The 17329-nt window shown below is 45.3% G+C and overlaps 1 protein-coding gene across 4 annotated transcripts in view; it reads left to right on the top strand.

Annotated features, from left to right (window-relative positions):
* Nucleotides 1-17329, top strand: part of LOC127583316 (rootletin-like) — a 91726-nt gene that overhangs the window by 49166 nt on the left and 25231 nt on the right. For all 4 annotated transcript variants that reach the window (XM_052039174.1, XM_052039173.1, XM_052039172.1 and 1 more), the window contains exons 23-30: nt 570-713; nt 2754-2992; nt 3263-3422; nt 4737-4904; nt 6909-7293; nt 10372-10589; nt 12367-12487; nt 12582-12745. In XM_052039174.1, the coding sequence (XP_051895134.1) occupies nt 570-713; nt 2754-2992; nt 3263-3422; nt 4737-4904; nt 6909-7293; nt 10372-10589; nt 12367-12487; nt 12582-12745 (1599 nt within the window). The remainder of the gene's footprint in view (nt 1-569; nt 714-2753; nt 2993-3262; nt 3423-4736; nt 4905-6908; nt 7294-10371; nt 10590-12366; nt 12488-12581; nt 12746-17329) is intronic.

Genomic DNA, 17329 nt, shown 5'->3' with positions numbered 1-17329 from the left:
ACTCACTAGCAAGTGCATGCAGACTCAAAGGGAGACGCACACAGGCTTTCCTGCAGGGGCAACACACACACCTATAGGAATAGGTTTGAGGAGTTCCTGATGTTGTATGGGACAAAACAGCTGAATATTATTGACTAGGGGGCCTGCACAATGAATGGGCAAGTAGACTGTGATAAAAGATGTGTTTCACTGCTGTAGGGGAACTTTCTCTAAATATCCCAACAACCATGGTTTAGAACTTGCCTTGCATTTACTGGAGAAGGGGATTGTCCAATTCATTGGCTTTTTCTCGAGAAAAAGCTGAAGGATTCCATGTATCTCTGGGAAGGCCGGTTATGGATTTTGTGTCTCTCGGAGGGTTGTGTTATTTTTCTCTGGGAATGTTGGGTGTGGAATTCGCTCTCTCCCTCTCTCTCTCTCTCCCCCCCTCTCTCTCTCTCTCTTGCTCTCTCTCTCTCTCTCTCTCTCTCTCTCTCTCTCTTTGGATGGTCAAGCATGAAATTCCTGATAATTGTCCTCTGTTTCATCCTTTAAACCCAATCTCTAAACTATTCTATTCATTCTGGCAGAACCAAATTAACAATTTGACTTCGGAGTTGAAGAATTTCCATGCCCGGTTTGAAGAAACTGTCAATACCCACGAGCAAGAAATGAAGACCCAGAATGAGCAGTTCAAGGACCTGATGAGACAACGTGAAGCCACGCTCCGAGAGGTTGGTATAGACAAAGGAATATGGTGGCTTCATAAAAAGCTGAGTAGGTCCAACTAGCTTCTCCACTCATCGTGTCTTTGCCGTATCCAACTGGAGAATTTTAAAGCAAGAAATGGGCCACTTGGCCTTTATTAGGTTGAAAGAGCTGTCCACTTCTTCCCATTCCAACACCCTCCCCTTATTCCCTTCAGTAATAAGTATATTTGTCAATTTACATTTTAAATGATATTTGGAATTCTGGTTTCTTCATTGTTTGTGGGAGACATCCATCATCTAACAACTTTCTTCTTAAAGAAATCCCAAACACGCTAGCTTTATTTTATTAAATTTAAGGTCTCTGATAAACTGATTCCGTCTCCACTATAATTCTCCCATTTTTATTCAAGTTCTTCATAATTTTGAGCACGTTATGCAGATCGCTTGTTCCCATGAAGAATCGCATTTTCTTTCATCTCTCCTAATTACAGCCTCCCATCCCTGATATCATTCTTAATTTGCCTTTTACATCTTTTTTTTAAAGCTTTATAAATTTATCTTCAGCATTTAATTTACATGTTTATTTCTGAAGTACCTCTGCTCTTCAGCTTTGCTCTTTGGTGTATGTGGCCTCTCTTTATCCTACCACAATAATGTACCACACTTAATTACAGCTCAAGCCTATCTATCAAATCCACTAACTAGTGATAATTCCCTTTGCAGTTGTGGGTGGCCTTTTTCACAGCTGTGTTTCCTACTTTAGTGTTGTTTGCAAATTTTGATATTGTACTCTTTGTATCCAAGACCAGATTATTATATACAGATGGGAAGCAGAGTAGTAGACCCAACATGATAATTATACCTTCAGTCTGTAAATAAATTATCCCCTAACCCCTTCTCCATGTGCTTTGATCCACTTCCTATCCATGCTGCCACTCGCTCTTTAATACCGTCTGCCTTCATTTCAGCAACATTTGGCAAATCTGTCCATATTTTTCTTTGCCAGCACTAGAGGGATCAGAGACTTGGGATTTAATTCCAGTTGGATACTGCATCCACTAATGCAGAATCCAGGAAAGGTCCTTTGGATGGTGTGAAAGGAGGGACTGCTGTTCTCAGCTGTGTTCCTCCATTTGGTACTCTTCAGCACTTAGTGTCACCCCAAATGATCCTACTTTGTAATAAAAAATGGGTGTGTTTTGCTGCTGCAGATTAACTTTCTTTTAATATAACATCCCTCCTTTGATTTTCTGTTATTCTCCTGAATCAATCCATCCTCCTGTGAAAAATATTTTCTCTCTTCTATTATGTCACATATTTATTGTGACACAGCCATTCAGCCCATGAAGTCCATGTTGGCTTCCAACAAAGCAATCCCATCAGTTCAATTCCCCTTCATCTTATTTCCCTGCATCGTGTTTGCTCTCCAGCCCACCAGCTTGCTGTGTCGATTCTTTTGCTACTTACCTGCACTAGTAGCTACTTCCAGTAGCCAGTTAACCTACCAAGGTGTCTTTCCTCCTCTCCTCTCCTGCTGGGGACCAGTGGCAGGTATGTTAACTGAACTCCAGTCTCTCCACCAAGTAGTTATTCTGCATGGGCTAAATGACAAAAGGGTGCAAAACAGTTAGGGAGAAGTCAGTGCCAATGACAGCCCAGCTCCCACACATTGCCCAAATGTCCACACTTCAGTTACCAAAGGGCTGGGGACACTGACTAATTATAATCCTGTGGCGCTAAGGCTAATTCTTTTAAAAAGTGTAGAGTGACCTGCATTTACATAGTGCGTTTCACAACCCCAGTGTCACAAAGCATTTTACAGGCAATGTAGTCCACGTTGTAACGTAGTTAATCGGATTCATCAGTGATGGTTCTCATGATCTACATAGACTTGGTACGAAGAGCTGCATGTGGCAATTCAGCCAGTCCTGAATGTTCCTGGTTGAGTCAATCTATGAGGAAAAAAGCAGACAGCTTGCAGTGTAATTGAGGTTTTTGGCTAGGGTGCACTTACTGCCTAGCTAACCCATGTTTTAGAGAGTAAACACTAATTTGCCTGTGCAGGTGGAGGAGCTAAAGACACAGCTTCAAGTGGCTGAAGACGCCCGCGACAGCATCCGGCGTGACCTGATCGAAGCTCACCGTAAGATCCGAGAACAGCAGGAGACTCAGGAGGTCCAGCGCAAAGAAATCCTGGACTTAAAGCGCTCAGTAACTGATGAAGTGAAGGAGAAGGAGGCAGTTCAGCAATCGAACGAGGAGCTCAGATCCAACATCAAGAAAACAGAGAGCGAAAGAATAAGGTACAGAACTGAACTGGCAACCAGGTGCCCTTGATGGAGTTTGAGTAAGAAACACAAATACGTTGCCTCTGGCTCCAGCTGGAGGTCTCACATGTACCTGGGGGTGGGCTCCATGGGTACCAGCAACTACTGATGCCCCGTAGCAGAGGGCTGCCTGTGTCCTGGCAACTTTGCCCTTCAGGGATTCAACACCTTCAGGAGAGGAGAGAAACCCATAAGTGGCTTTTGCAGTTGTTACTGAGGAAGTTCCTGCGTTACTGTGTTTTTCAGTTTGAAACGAGCCAACGAGGAGAAGGAACAGAAGCTCTCTGTTCTGGAAGAGGCAAAAGCAAACTGTGAGAAGGAATCAGCAGATCTTCGGGCAAGTCTCCGAGAAGTCGAGAAATCCCGTCTGGAGGCACGGCGGGAGCTTCAAGACCTGCGTCGACAGGTAGCTCTGAGGAAAAGGGAGGAGGAACGATCATTGTGTGTAACTGAGTTTATAATATCTTGGTGTAAATCTCAGCTAGAAGGACCATTTTAAATGGGAAGGGATGGAGTATTCCATACCAGCCAGCCTTGTCCTCTGATATTTGCCCCATGGTGAATGCATGGGCTAGAAATTGTCCTTTGGGTTTTCGTTGGAAAAGGAGTGACATCAGTGCAATTCCAAGACTGTGAAATGTAACATTTCAAAGGGGAAGGATTTAAGTTTCAGGTAACATACCTCAATCAAAAACAAATCAGCAAGTTACTTTTAAGAGGAAAGGTGGTGGAGTAATTGAATTTTGGAATAATTTATCAGTAATAATTTTGAAGATGTAAGTATAAATGGGGAATGGAGGAAAATTCAATTAAGGGACATGACAGAAAAAGGATCAGTGTTGTGATCTATGAGAAATGGACAGTCTTGCTAAGTTTTAAATGATATCTACTCCTAAAAGTGTTTTGCTAATGTCCTTCTGCCAACAGTCCACCCTGTCTCATAATATCTTTCTGTAATATCATCCTTCACCTTGTTTAGCTATTCCCAGATTGAATTCCACTCATTACTGTGGTTATTCATATTCAGGTGTAATGCTGGCTTGGTGAACTGCTACCTGTACTTGGACTAGGACCATCCTTTGGATTGAGTGCCCTTTATCCGTGCTTGCATTTGAGAATCGGGCTGGTTCATTGCCATTTGGTTGCTGATATCTTTAGGGTTGAGAAATTCGAAAGAAGGGGTCCTTGGAGCTAGACATCACTATGGTTGAAAATAGTAGGAAAATGGGACACATTGTCCACCATGTTACAAGCTTCCTTCTGGCACATGGGAAGTGCTGGAAGTCGGAGAGTGTCATTAAGCTCACAGCTTGATGAGGCTTTGTGCATCATAGTTAAATCATTTCAGATTGTTAGTTTACTTTATGTCACTGTTAAAGTCCAAGTTTTATTGATGTCCATTATCATGTCCAATTTCTCCCTTGATCATTAAAAGAAAGTTGAGTATTTCTCCAGCCTTCCACATTCTTGGCACTTTGCAACTAATGAAGTATTTTTAATTTATAGTCATGGTGGGAAGGCTCCTTTGCTTTAGCGCAGAGGGGAGTTTCTAGTCCAGCAGTGGGATTTAAGCCTCTACTGCCTAAGGTCTGGTGGTCAATAGTTGGGGATTCTTGCATCTGACATAACACAGCGGAGCCCTCCACTTCATTTGAGCAGAGATGGTCTTCTTTTCTTGCAAACAGTTCATGTTAATTCCCACCCCCCACCAACCCATCAGGTGAAGACATTGGACAGTGAAAACATGAAGAAGAGCAAAGAGATTGTGGATCTCCAGACCCGAGTGACTCTGGATGAACAGCGAGGGGAAGAGAACAGACGCGAGTCATTTGAACTGAAACAGAAAATTCTGCAAACTGAAGCCAGCAGAGAATCCACTCGGAAAGAGGTGAATGGTTGATCTCACTTTAAGCATAAGCTGGACTGTGACCTAAATACAAATCACTCGTTTGTTTCCTTTTTTCTATCTGTCCCGTTGGATTTCTCTCTGCCCATTCTATAAGTGCCGACTCTTGCCAGGGTCCTTTGCAAGCCAGACTGCGCCTGAAGGTTATGGTCTTGTGCATGGGATTCATAGCCAAATGTAATTTTGTCCTTGCATGACACCCAATCCGCGTCTTCTTGCAGGTGCTGCAGCATAGTGACAAGAATCACGAGACCTGAATAAACTTTGCCTACAAAATACAAGGTTGACTTTGGCAACCTTGTAATACCCGAGTTTTTAATAACACGAGCAGGAATCATACAGTAAAGACAGAGGTGTAACAGCCCATCATTTCTTCACTGGCTCTTTCAAAGAGCTCATAGTGTCAGACAGCACGGAAACAGGCCCTTCAACCCACTGAGTCCCTGCCGACCGTCATGCACCCATTTATTAATCCTACACCAATCTCATTTTATTCTCCTATCATTCCCATCAACTCCCCCCACCCAGACTCTACCACTTACCTACACTTTAGTGGCAATTTATAGTGGCCAGTTAACCTACCAACCTGCACATCTTTGGGATGTGGGAGGAAACTGGAGCACCAAGGTTACTGAGAGAACGTGCAAACTCCACATGTTCAGCAACAGAAGTTGGGTGCTGAAGCAGGGTCACTGGGGCTGTGAGACAGCAGCTTTACCAGCTGTGCCACAGTGCTGTCCTAGCTATCTGATTTTCCTCACTCTTGTTCTGTTCTATAATCCCACAATTTGTCTCTGGATGTACTTGTGCAATTCAAAGTTACTAATGACTCCTCTTCCATTATTCTGTCAGGCAGTTTGTGTGAACAAAAATATCCTCATCTTTCCTTTGGTTCTTTTGGTAATTGGCTCAAATTTGTGTCCTCTGGTACTGTATAAAAACCACATTTGAACTCATTGAATACAGATGTTTATGCTATGTATGGCTCAACTACTCGTGAGATAAATTTACTCATCTCTTGGGAGAAAGCTTTGTTTGTTTGTTCAGTATTTTTGCAATCTGATTTACCATCTGGATTGCAAATGTCTATAAAACTGCTGTTACTGGGGTGGTGTGAATGGACACATTGGAGACTGAGCAGGATTTGGAAGCTGAAGCAAAAAACAACTGCTGGAGGAACTCAGCGGGTCAGGCAGCATCTGTGGAGGGAAAAGGTACCTCCGGCATTTTGGTTGTTGTTCCTGACTCCAGCATCTGTAGCCCCTTAACTCTCCTCTTTGGACTCTAGAAGAATTTGGATTCCCAGAGAGTGTATTGTTATTGCACAATGAACAGGGATTGGCTGGAAATACACAACAGGTCAGGCAGCCTCTGTGGAGAGAGAAACAAAGATAATGTTTCAGGTCCGAGATCCTTTGTCAGGATTGGGAAAGAGAGAAACTGAGTTAGTTTTCAGTGTGGAGAAGGTGAGAGAGGGACAGTAGAACAAAGGGAAATCTCTGATAAGGTTAGACCAGATGGGTTAATGTGAAACTCATGATGGTTCTTTGCCTGTGTTATACGTTGCTAATTTTTGTCCAACTTTAGGTATCTCATCCTTCTTTCTGTCTGTATCAGGACCGGCCACTTCTGCCAGTCATCCATCTGTGACTTTGGCTCAGTATTACTCTCTCCATTAGTATAGCCTGGCTTGCTGGGCATGTCCCACAGTCCTGCTATTAGTAACACTCAACAAAGACAAAGAAGCATTATGTGTTTCCGACTGCTGGATTAATCCACACCAGACGTATTCCCTTTGTTCTACCCACCCTACCTTCTGTACAACTTGTTTTCCCTCTTTCCCAGTTCTGACGAGAGGTCTGGACCCTGAAGTGTTAACACTCTTTCTCTTTCTACAGATGCTGCCTGTGTGTTTCCAGCATTTTCTATTTTTATTTCAGATTTCCAATATCTGGATTGCCTTTTGACTTTCTTCTCCTGTTGCAGCTGGCCAACCTTCAGCGGAAGATGACGGAAGCAGAGCACAAGTTCTGCATCCGAGAGAAGGACCTGTTGGGGAGCCTGGAAGAAGCTCAGGGAAACGGGAAGAAGCTGCTGGACAACGCGCGCAACCTCGAGCTGAAGCTGGAGAAAGCTCAGGTCGAAATTCATGAGCTCTGCCTGAAGCTGAGTGCTGCGGAGGGACGGGTAAACGGGTTGGAGGGCGAGCTCGCACGGTTAGAGGGGCTGAAGCGGGACATGGAGTTCAAGCTGAGCTGCCTGCACTCTGCACTCCGCCGCACACTGGGAATCAGCCGAACCGGGCGGACACAGAGTCCCGTAATCCGTGGACAAAGTGCCTCACCCCACAGACGACAGTCTCCGACTAAAGGTAAATGAGCCTGACAAATAATTCAGAGCAATTTCTGCTGTTTCTCCTAGAACTCTAATCGAATTGAGCTGTCAGCGTAGGAGTTGCTTTGCAAAAGATAGTTAACTCTTAGTTACACTCTGAAACAGCTCAACAAGTAATTGGGTTGTAAAGAAAGGGGCGTCTGTAGGGCAGGTAGGGATTGGCAATAAATTCAGGCCTTGCCAGCAAATCCTACTCCCAGTGAATGAATACATAAAATTTTTACTCTCCCACACACGCACTCTCCTCCTGGCCTTCCCAATCACCTCTCAGTTTCCATTAATCCCTATGTTCCTTCCAAACTATTCAATTTTCTCAATCTCCACTCCTGATCCCAGACTCCATGTTTCCAAGCTCCTCCTGATCCTTCTGACCTCTGTCAAAACTGGCCTCTGATCCTCCCTCTGTATTTCTGTTTTCTCCCTTTACTGATCACCTTCTCTGTCCTGCTCTCGTATTCTCATTCTCCCTCTTGCACTCTCTCTCTCTCCCCCTCTCTCTCTTTCTCATTCTCTCTCTTTCTCTCTTGTGCGCTCTCTTTCCCTCACCTCTATTCCCTAGCTATTGCCAGGAGATGGATGAAGTGAATGGAGCCCTTCTATTGAAGACGGCAGAATCCAAAGGAAACATGTTCCCTCAGGGTTGCCTGCTCAAAGTGAGAATATCATGCCTGAATCAGGTTCAGTTTTCATTTCTTTCACCCTTCTCAAACTCTGCCCTTATTTTCTGTCCCTGTGTCTAGTTCACTTTCTTTGTCATTGACCTTCTTATAAACCTCTATAATAAAATTATGAGGGGCATAGGGTAGATTGTCACTGTCTTTTTCCAAGGGTAGGGGAGTTTAAGACTAGAGGACATAGGTTTAAGGTGAGAGGGGAAATGTTTACTGGAGGTCTGAGTGGCTATCCACACGGAGGGCAGTGGGTATATGGAACAAGCTGCAGGGAGAGTGGTTGAGGCTGGTACAATTACAGCGTTTAAAGAGCATTTGGACAGGTACGTGATCAAGAAAGGAATAGAGGGATCTGGGCCCAATGTAGGAAAAGGGGATTAGAATAGATAGGCATCTTGGCCGACAAGGACGAGTTGGGCTGAAGGGCCTGCTTCTGCGCTGCATGACTCTGTCTGTGACTATTCCCATCCTTTTCATAATTCGCTTCACCCATTCCGTCTCTCCTTCTCTTCAGATTTCTTTCTCTGAGTTTTTCTCCAGTGCCAACTTCCACCTCCCAACACCCACTTTAGTCTTTTTTTTCCCATTTCTCTCTCAATACATTTTCTGCCTTTATTTCAGGATACCTCAATTCACATCATAGCTCATAAAGAGGCTCTTATGAACACAGGGGCCTCGCTGGTTGAGACAAAATTATTCCAATCCCTATCAACCATCAACCGAGCTGCCTTGAAAGTTTGTAAATATACACAGGAGTGCAAGCCCTGAAAAGATGATTGTTGTTCAGAGTCAACAATCAGGTTGAGGCGGGCACATTAGCAATGTTTAAAAACCATCTAGATAAATACATGGATACGAGGGGTTTAGAGGGCTATGGGCCAAATGCAGGCAGATGGGATGAGCTCGCTGGGCAACAGAGCCGGCATGGACAAATTGGGCGGAAGGGCCTGTTTCCATGCTGTAAGAATCTATAACTCTGAGAGTCGCTGGCATGAAAAATACATATCCCATTTGGTGGCCACCAGTCTCAACCTCAGCACAAGAAGCAAGACTGGATGAGAGGGCCATAAGGGCAATGAGAGGGGCCATCAGCCAACAGAAGGACAGCGAGGGTCACCAATCAGCAATAGCAACAACAACATTCACAAATTCTTGACAATCACAACAACCATTGAGAGAATTGAATGGAAAGTGTGAGGGGGAGAATACATAAAGTGGCTTTTCCCTGAGTATCCCACCTAATATGATGCTCATCTTAGGTGGGCTGTTCCAGCTTAGCTGGTGAACTCAGACCCAGCAATATCAGCTGGAGTAAGGGGGGCACGCACGTAGTCTCTGTGCATCGAGGGAGGAGAGAAATTATTCACCCCAGGTACCTGCATCATCCAATCAGAAAGTATGTAGGTATTAGCCAAAGACAGGATAAGCCATGATGTGATGCTCCCCATGGTTCAGTAGACAAGGCCCACTGTTCAGGCTTGGGGATGAGGAATGGAGGTAACCAGCAGATGGTGTTCACTCCCTACAATAGTATGAAGATATTATACAAAGCTGCAAGTACAAAACTCTTTGTATCACTCTGGCAATGTTGTGATGTGGAGCTGTGAGAGATAATTTGGACACAGCAAGGTTCCATAAACAGGAGCGTGATAAAGATCAGATGGTCTGCTTTAAGTGATGATGACTCAGGTTAACTATTTCCCAAGGAACAGGGGATACTTCTTTGAAATGTTGCAAGTGGCTTTTTCTGCATCCCCCTGAGAAGGCAGAGCTCTCAGTCCCGGTGCAGGGTTTCAACCCGAAACGTCAACAATTACAGCATGGAGACACAAGAGACCGCAGATGCTGGAGAACACACAAACTGCTGGTGGAACTCAGCAGGTCAGGCAGCATCTATGGAGTGAAATGGACAGTCAATGTTTTGGGTTGAGACCCTTCATCTGGACTGGAAAGAAAGAGAGGAGAAGGTTAGTATAAAAAAAGGTGGAGGGGAGGGGTGGAGCAAGAGCTGTCTAGCGATAGGAGGATCCAGGTGAGGGAGGTGATAGGCAGATGAGGTAAAGGGGAGAGTTGGAATGATGTCAGAAGCTGGGAGGTGATAGGTGGAAGTGAGGAAGGGCTAAAGATGATGGAATCTGATAGGAGAGGACGGTGAAAGGGAGGTGGGGAGGGGAATCATTTCTCCAGCAGATTCCAGCATCTGCAGTCTCTTGTGTCTCCAGAGTTTGGTGTGACAGGGCAGTGCTCTCTCAGCAATGCACTGGAGCATCAGCTGGATCTTGTGATGAAGACTCTGGAGTGGGACTTGAACACAGGATCCAGCACCTCGGGGGTGAGCCTACTGTCCGTGTAGCAACATTGTAGATGTTGTTGTGTGATTTCAGGTCTTGACAACACCTTCGCCACCACAACAGATGGTCAGGGCAGCCCAATCCCTCGGACCGGAACCCCGGAGCACAGCACCACGTCCCACCCTACGTCACCCGAGCGCTCGCACTCCCCCACCCGCAGTGAGCAGTTTGGGGCAGACATCGACCCTGAAGTGGTTCGAGCAGCACTGCGAGCCTTCCTTCAGGAACTGAGAGATGCGCAGCGGGACCGGGTAAGGACATGAAGTGAGAATGCTGGCACAGGGAGGGAGGCAGGAGCTGTCATAAGGGTTTTGGCTGAGGTCGGTTAAGAGTTTGTGATTTTTTTGCAGGTATTACAGAAGGTGCAGTTAATGTTTTCAGAGTACCAGGACTGATAGATTAAAATGATTAGGAAAGACTAATGACACTGGGGCTCTGGAAGGCTGAGTAAATTGGGTTTTCAAAAGTCGATAAAGTGGAAGATGTTTGCATTGTGAGTAAGTTCAGGACCTGAGAATAAGATAGTCGTCAGCAAATCCAGTGAGGAATTTGGGAGAAGTGTTCTTATCCAGAGGGTTGCTTAGATCGTGGATTTTCTTCCACAAAAGTTGGTGACACAAAGGACATGGACACATGTAGGTGACAACTTGGGAAGCACCCTAAGGGGGTAAGGTTAGGTGAAGGAGGGTGAGTGATCTCCACTGGAACATCAACTCTGGCAAAGGCCAATTGGCCTGTCTGCACGAAATACATTTGATGTACAGTAATTCACTGGTAAATGCTGGCACTAGAAGAAACACCTTAGGCAGTGTTCAGGACTGAATTAGTTATTAAGGTATTGGGAGCTTGCAAATACACCTTATACTGCATGCGACCGATCTGTTGTAAAGTTTCATAGACCAGACTGCTGTATATTTTGGGTTAATGTTATGCAGGAGGGACCAGGGACCTGGGAGAGGTGAAAAGCTAGCGATTGCTGCAATAAACAAAGAAAATGGACTCACAATGACTTCTTGGGAACATTCTCAAAAGTAGTGTAGTGTGGTCAATAAGATGAAAATTGGTGGTGGAAGATTGGAAAAACAGTTAGCATTAACTAACAGAAATGGATCAAGAAAGAAAAATTTGGACATTCTTATAATGGAAAGGCATTTTCATTTATAATAGGAGTCCAAAGTCAGTCAGAGGCAACACAGAGTTGGGGTAACTCAGAGCAGTTTATAAATACTGTCAAGGGAAGTGTCAGAAGAATTCAACTTTAATTAAGTTTCCATGTGTGGGAGTGAGAGAGCTGCACCCTGACTTTCTTAAAACAGATAAGCGAGGTTTGGTTAGAATGACAAACCACTTCATGGCCTCATTTACTTGGTAAATTTGAAAAGAAAGCAAGAGGGAATAAAACTTGTGAGACCTTGCATTCAGCTTTGCTGAATGGAAGCTATAGTCAGACTTGGAGGACTTGCAAACCCTCCCAATGTACAGCATGCAGACATGCAAACCTACACCCCCAAGAACATAGTGAGTCCGTCAGATGAGATGTTTTCATCATCTCTTCATCAACACAGTTTCAGCTGTAATGATCATCCATTTTCCAGAAGCTGATAGACTTGATGTGCAATCCAAGTATTTACTGTACTGATTGTAAGGAACAAGCTCAATTGTCTTTTTGTTTTTATACTTTCTTTTTCCTGAGGGGCTGCCCAGAGACGGTAGTGTAGCAGTTAGCGTAACGCTATTACAGTGCCAGCAACCCGGGTTCAATTCCCGCCGCTGTCTGTAAGGAGCTTGTACATTCTCCCCGTGTCTGCGTGGGTTTCCTCCAAGTGCTCCGGTTTCCTCCCACATTCCAAAGATGTACAGGTTAGGAGCTGTGGGCATGCTATGTTGGCGCCGGAAGAGTGGCGACACTTGCGGGCTGCCCCCAGCTCATTCTCAGTAATGCAAAAAGGTACATTTCCCTGTGTGTTTCGATGTACATGTGACTAATAAATAAATATCGTATCTTAATTCTGTCAACTTTCCCCTCAGGATGAAGCCCGTATTCAAGGCTCTAACCTGAGCAGACAGCTGAAAGAGCTGGAGTCCGATCGGGACAATGTCAGCAGCTGCTTGCAACAGCTGCAGAAGTCGTTGGCTGAGTGCGAGGAAGGTTGGTCACGCAGCTAATCTCTCGAATCGTGCGTTTCTCGGCTGGTCTGGTGGGATTGGTACTGACTCCCGAGTGACAATCCTTGTATTTCCAGGTAAGAAGGGCATTGATGGGAGGCTGACCAGTGCTCAGACTGCACTAATGCTGCAGGAAGAGACAATCCGTCGCAATGAACGAGAGCGCAAAGTACTGCTTGATAAGATTGCCACACTGGAGAGGACTATCCAGTCAGCCGACACCGAGAGGAGGACCACACAGGTAAGGCTGATGCAGTCACCCAGCACCTCTTCCTTCCACAGAATGTAAGGGTGTGCTAGCCACCAGTTCCATCTTTGGTCCTTTTCTAACGATGTTGACTCACAGCAGGGATATGGGCATCTCCTTCACTTATTCATCTTCCACAAGTCCAGCCCGTCCCAAACTGCTCTACAGCCAGTGAAGTACGTTTTGTTGACAGGAGACACAAGAGACTGCAGATGCTGGATCTGGAGCAAAAAACAAAATTCTGGAGGAACTCAGCGGGTCAGGCAGCATCTGTGGAGGGAAATGGAGAATTGATGATTCGGGTCCAGATGAAGGGTTTTGACTCAAAACGTTGACTGTCCATTTTCTCTCCACAGATGCTGCCTGAAGAACTTTTTAGCCTCATCCAGGGAAACATGACTGTTACTTTCATATGCAAACCAGTAATGACCAGATACTTAGGCACTGGTTCCTGTAAGCTGAAACTTTTTCTCCTGCACTAAGCCTAGATTTGACACTAGTTGTAGTGTGGTTCCTATTACCCCTGACCTGGGGGGGTTGCCACTGGCTTAAATCGGGAAGTGCACCTACCTTGTGTGCAAAGGGGGAGCTCAGCCCTGCAGTTATAACAAGGGTCACATGTCTATTGCACGAGTGTCTTAACCACTCAAGTGGTTACATGAGAAGGCATTTAATCCTGAAGGTGCAAATGAGAATTTAGTGAAATCCAATAAAAACAACCAATTTTTTAGTTATTAATAAATTCTCCCGAGCAGTTAGATCATTCTTTCCTGATGCAAGACCGTTAGGGTCCAGGCTGTATGGTTTGTCTGATTTCTCTTTTAGTTATCGAGTGCAGAACTAAAAGAGAAACCAGAGTGCGTGGATACCAGGACCCGCTGTGACTCTGTAACAGCACTATGATAGAATGACAAAGAGGGTGTGTTATCCTGCAATACACTGTCCTACCTTAATGTACAGTGTTATTATTGGGCCTTCTATTCCAATACAACATAGAAGGAGGTTATTCAACCCATCGAGTTGCTGCCATCTCCCAGAGCAATCTGATCAATCCCATTCCCCAACTTATTCCCTGTAAACTATTTTCATTTACATACCCATAACTCCATACTGATTCTGCTGCCACCCAGCTACACTAGGGGGAATTTGCAACAGCCAATTTTGGGATGTGGGAGGAAACCGGAGCACCTGGGTGAACTAGTGCAGTCCCAGGGAGATTTTATAAACTCCACACGGACACACAAACAATACCTGAAGTCAGGATTGAACCCAGGACATAGGAGCTGTGAGGCAGCACCACAACCTGCTATGCCATTATGCTGCCCTTGAGGTGCTTGAGGTGAGTAGCCTTTGACTTGTCTCATCCTTACTTCCCCTGGACCTCTCTGCTCCTCCTGACTGACCTATTTCCTCCAGAATTCAGTTCCACAGGCACCAGTTGCCACTTGGCACTTCATCCAAATCCATCTGTGCACCTGGAGGCAGGTGGCCAGAAATTTATTCTTAGTCAATGGTATTAATACAGGAGCAGCTGCCTGTGGTTTTCTGTATCCAGCGCAGTCCCATGGAGGTCAGTGGAATGGTATTTTGGAAGCAGGACACAACATACAGCCACTACTGTAATTCACTGATCATGGTGTCCCTGCACCCCATCCCAGCCGCACAATTCCCAGCAGGGTTTACCCAATAATGCTTCACCCTCGGTGACTTCCTCCTCCATTCCCTTCCCCTCACCTGTGTTTTTCTATCAGCTGCCCAGAGTGTTTCAAGCTTCAAAGATAAAGTTCCCTACTCAACCTCACAGCCCAGTAAACCCCATGGGGTGGTGACTTTAGCTGGACATCTCTAACCACGCTCCAACCCACCTCACTTGCCCCTGTCACCATAAGCTCCACAACACCAGTGACTGCCCATAACCACACTCCCATTAAAAGGGAACTGCTTGTTTGCCCTTTAGTAGTATCAGGGAGGTGGTGGGTGGGAAGAAGGTGCAGTTGATGATAGTGGGGGTGGGAAGGAGTGGTTGATAGTTGCCCTGTGCAGAATTAGGTCTGTAACACCAATAATTAAGAAACTTCCATTTATATAGCACCTCTCGTGGTCTGAACACATCCCACGTAAAATGGAGGCAAGAACTGGAACAGGCTCCACTGCCCTTCAAACTGCTCACCTATCCCACTAGATCGCAGCTGGTCCTCTTCCTCAACTCCACCTTTCTGCTGGATCCCTACATCCCCTGATTCATTTGGAGTCCAACAATATTTTAATCTCAACCTTGAACATACTCAATTGTGGAGCAGCCTTGACTGTGGTCACAAAGAGTCACAACCCTCTGGATGAAGAAGTTCCTCCTAAGAGTCTTAAACTTCTGATGCTTTATCCTGAGACGATGCACCGTACTGCCAGATAATGCAGCCAAAGCAAACACCCTTCCAGCATCCACCCTGTCAAGCCCCTTCAGAATCTTGTATGTTTCAATGACATAACTTAAGTACTTCTGTGGTCTGGTCAGTAACTGTTCTACTATCGGGTCAGGAGGCCCTGAAGTCGGGGATGAAATGCTCATCCCACTAACTCTTTTTCTAGTTCAATTGAATGAGACACCAAGTGACACCACAGGGTGAATCACTCGGTGCTTCATTCAATGGGACTGTACAGAGCACCACTCCAGCAAGTGTCACCTTAGGGTGAGAAGGGGATAAAATTGCAATGGTGGAGGGAAAAAGGAATCTTTTTCCCTTCCAGATCAAAGAATGGTTTTAGGGTGGTGTTTAAGGGGAATTATGAAATAAAAGGGTTAGGAAATATTCCAGCCCTACAAAAGTAAGAATAGGGGAAAAAAAAAGAAACAGGAGCAATATTCACTATTCTTGAGCCTGCTACTCCGTTCAGTAGGATTCTGGCTGATTCCGTCTTGTCCACTCTCCTGCCTGATCAATATAACCTTTCCTGACCAAAACTTATTGACCTTAGCCTTGAAATGTCCACCTCACTCAGCTGTGCTTATCCTCTAGCTCTGACTTCCCTTAAAACTCCAACCTGAGGAAGAACCACCCAGCAATCTCCTCTGTCCACCCTACTCAGAACTGTGTTTGGCTCAATAGGATCACTTCAAACTTCAGTCAGTGTAGGCCAGTCTGCCTCTGAAAGGAATAAACTGTGCCTGGATCTCACAGGACCCCCTGTAAAGCAGATCTAGAACACCAGAATCTTGTTCATTAAGCTGGAAGTTTATCCTACTGTCCTGGGCTACAATATTAATTTGCAAGATGCTCTTCTGAGTAAAATAAGCATGAAGAATCATTCTGGTTGCTTATCCAGTTAATATAAGGATTAGATGAGACATCCTTAAAAATTGCTCTGAAGGAGTCAAAGGTATCCAAGGAAACCCCACAGGCTTCATTTAGCAGTACTGGAAGTTCCTGAATTAGCTGGTGAGTGTCTGGAATGAAGTCGTATGCACTGGCTGTGGTACAGACAAATACTTCATATTTCTCTTGGCATTGACTGCTGGGAACAGGTCTGGCAGAGAGAAAGCATATACACTGAGAGAGGTAGTCTCCTGGATTGGGGACGTGGAACAGAAGCACACTTGTGGAAAATATTTGGCTGACAGAGCAGCCATGTCACATTGCTAAGCGCCCCTGTGGGTGTAGTCAGGTCCATCTGTAATGAAGGCCTAGAGCAAGGCTGACAGTGTGAAGTACAGTTGCTGTTATAAAAACCAAGTGCTGAAAACATTGATGGTTGCACTGGGAGCTGGAATGTGGGGGTGGGTGGGGGAGGGCTGTGAGTGGCATGAGGATAACATTATTGGGTTAACATGAGGCTTCAGTTTCTGGTGGTTCAGTGGATAACTGAAGAGCTTGCTGGGTTACTAATCCTTAGTAAGCTCCAGGTTTCTGTGAATTGGCACCTCGCTACACTCTAGCAACAACAACAATTCCCATTTATATAGCATCTTAAATGCAGTGAGAAAAATGCCTGAAGTGCTCCACAGGAGTCTAATCAGAGAACAAATCATTCTGAGTCACAAAGACATTGGGCAGATGATTGAAGGCTTGGTCAAAGAGAGATTTTAAAGAATATCTTAAAGGGGAAATGGAAAGGGGAGAGGTTTCGGCAGGAATTTCCAGAACTCAAGGCCCATGCAGCTAAAGGTGAGACTGACAGTGGTGGGGCAAAGGAGATCGGGGAGGCATTTGAGATCAGCACTGAAGAAGTGCCGTGTTCCCAGAGAATCCTTCCCTCGCCAATCTCTATTGGCCCCTGGTTAACCAGTCTCCTGATATTAAAACAACTTTATTTTTAAATCTCTTCATGGTAACTACTTCCCTACTTTTCAGCTGTCCTCTAGCTCTCCAGCTCTTCGAGATCTCTACACTCCCCAGATTCAGAGCTCTTGCATGCCCCCATATTTTATTATGACACCATTGCCACTGTACCTTCAACTGCCTGGCTCTGGAGTTCCCTCCCCAAATCTCTCCACCTCATTCTCCTCTGTTCAAGCTTCCCTGGCATCTCATTAAGTAGTTTGGTTTCACAGTGGCATAGCTAGTAGAGGTGCTGCCTCACAGC

The sequence above is a fragment of the Pristis pectinata genome, chromosome 26 (assembly GCF_009764475.1).
Source record: "Pristis pectinata isolate sPriPec2 chromosome 26, sPriPec2.1.pri, whole genome shotgun sequence".
NCBI lineage: Eukaryota > Metazoa > Chordata > Chondrichthyes > Rhinopristiformes > Pristidae > Pristis > Pristis pectinata.
Note: the sequence above shows the minus strand (reverse complement) of the source record. Positions and strands in the feature narration are given on the sequence as shown.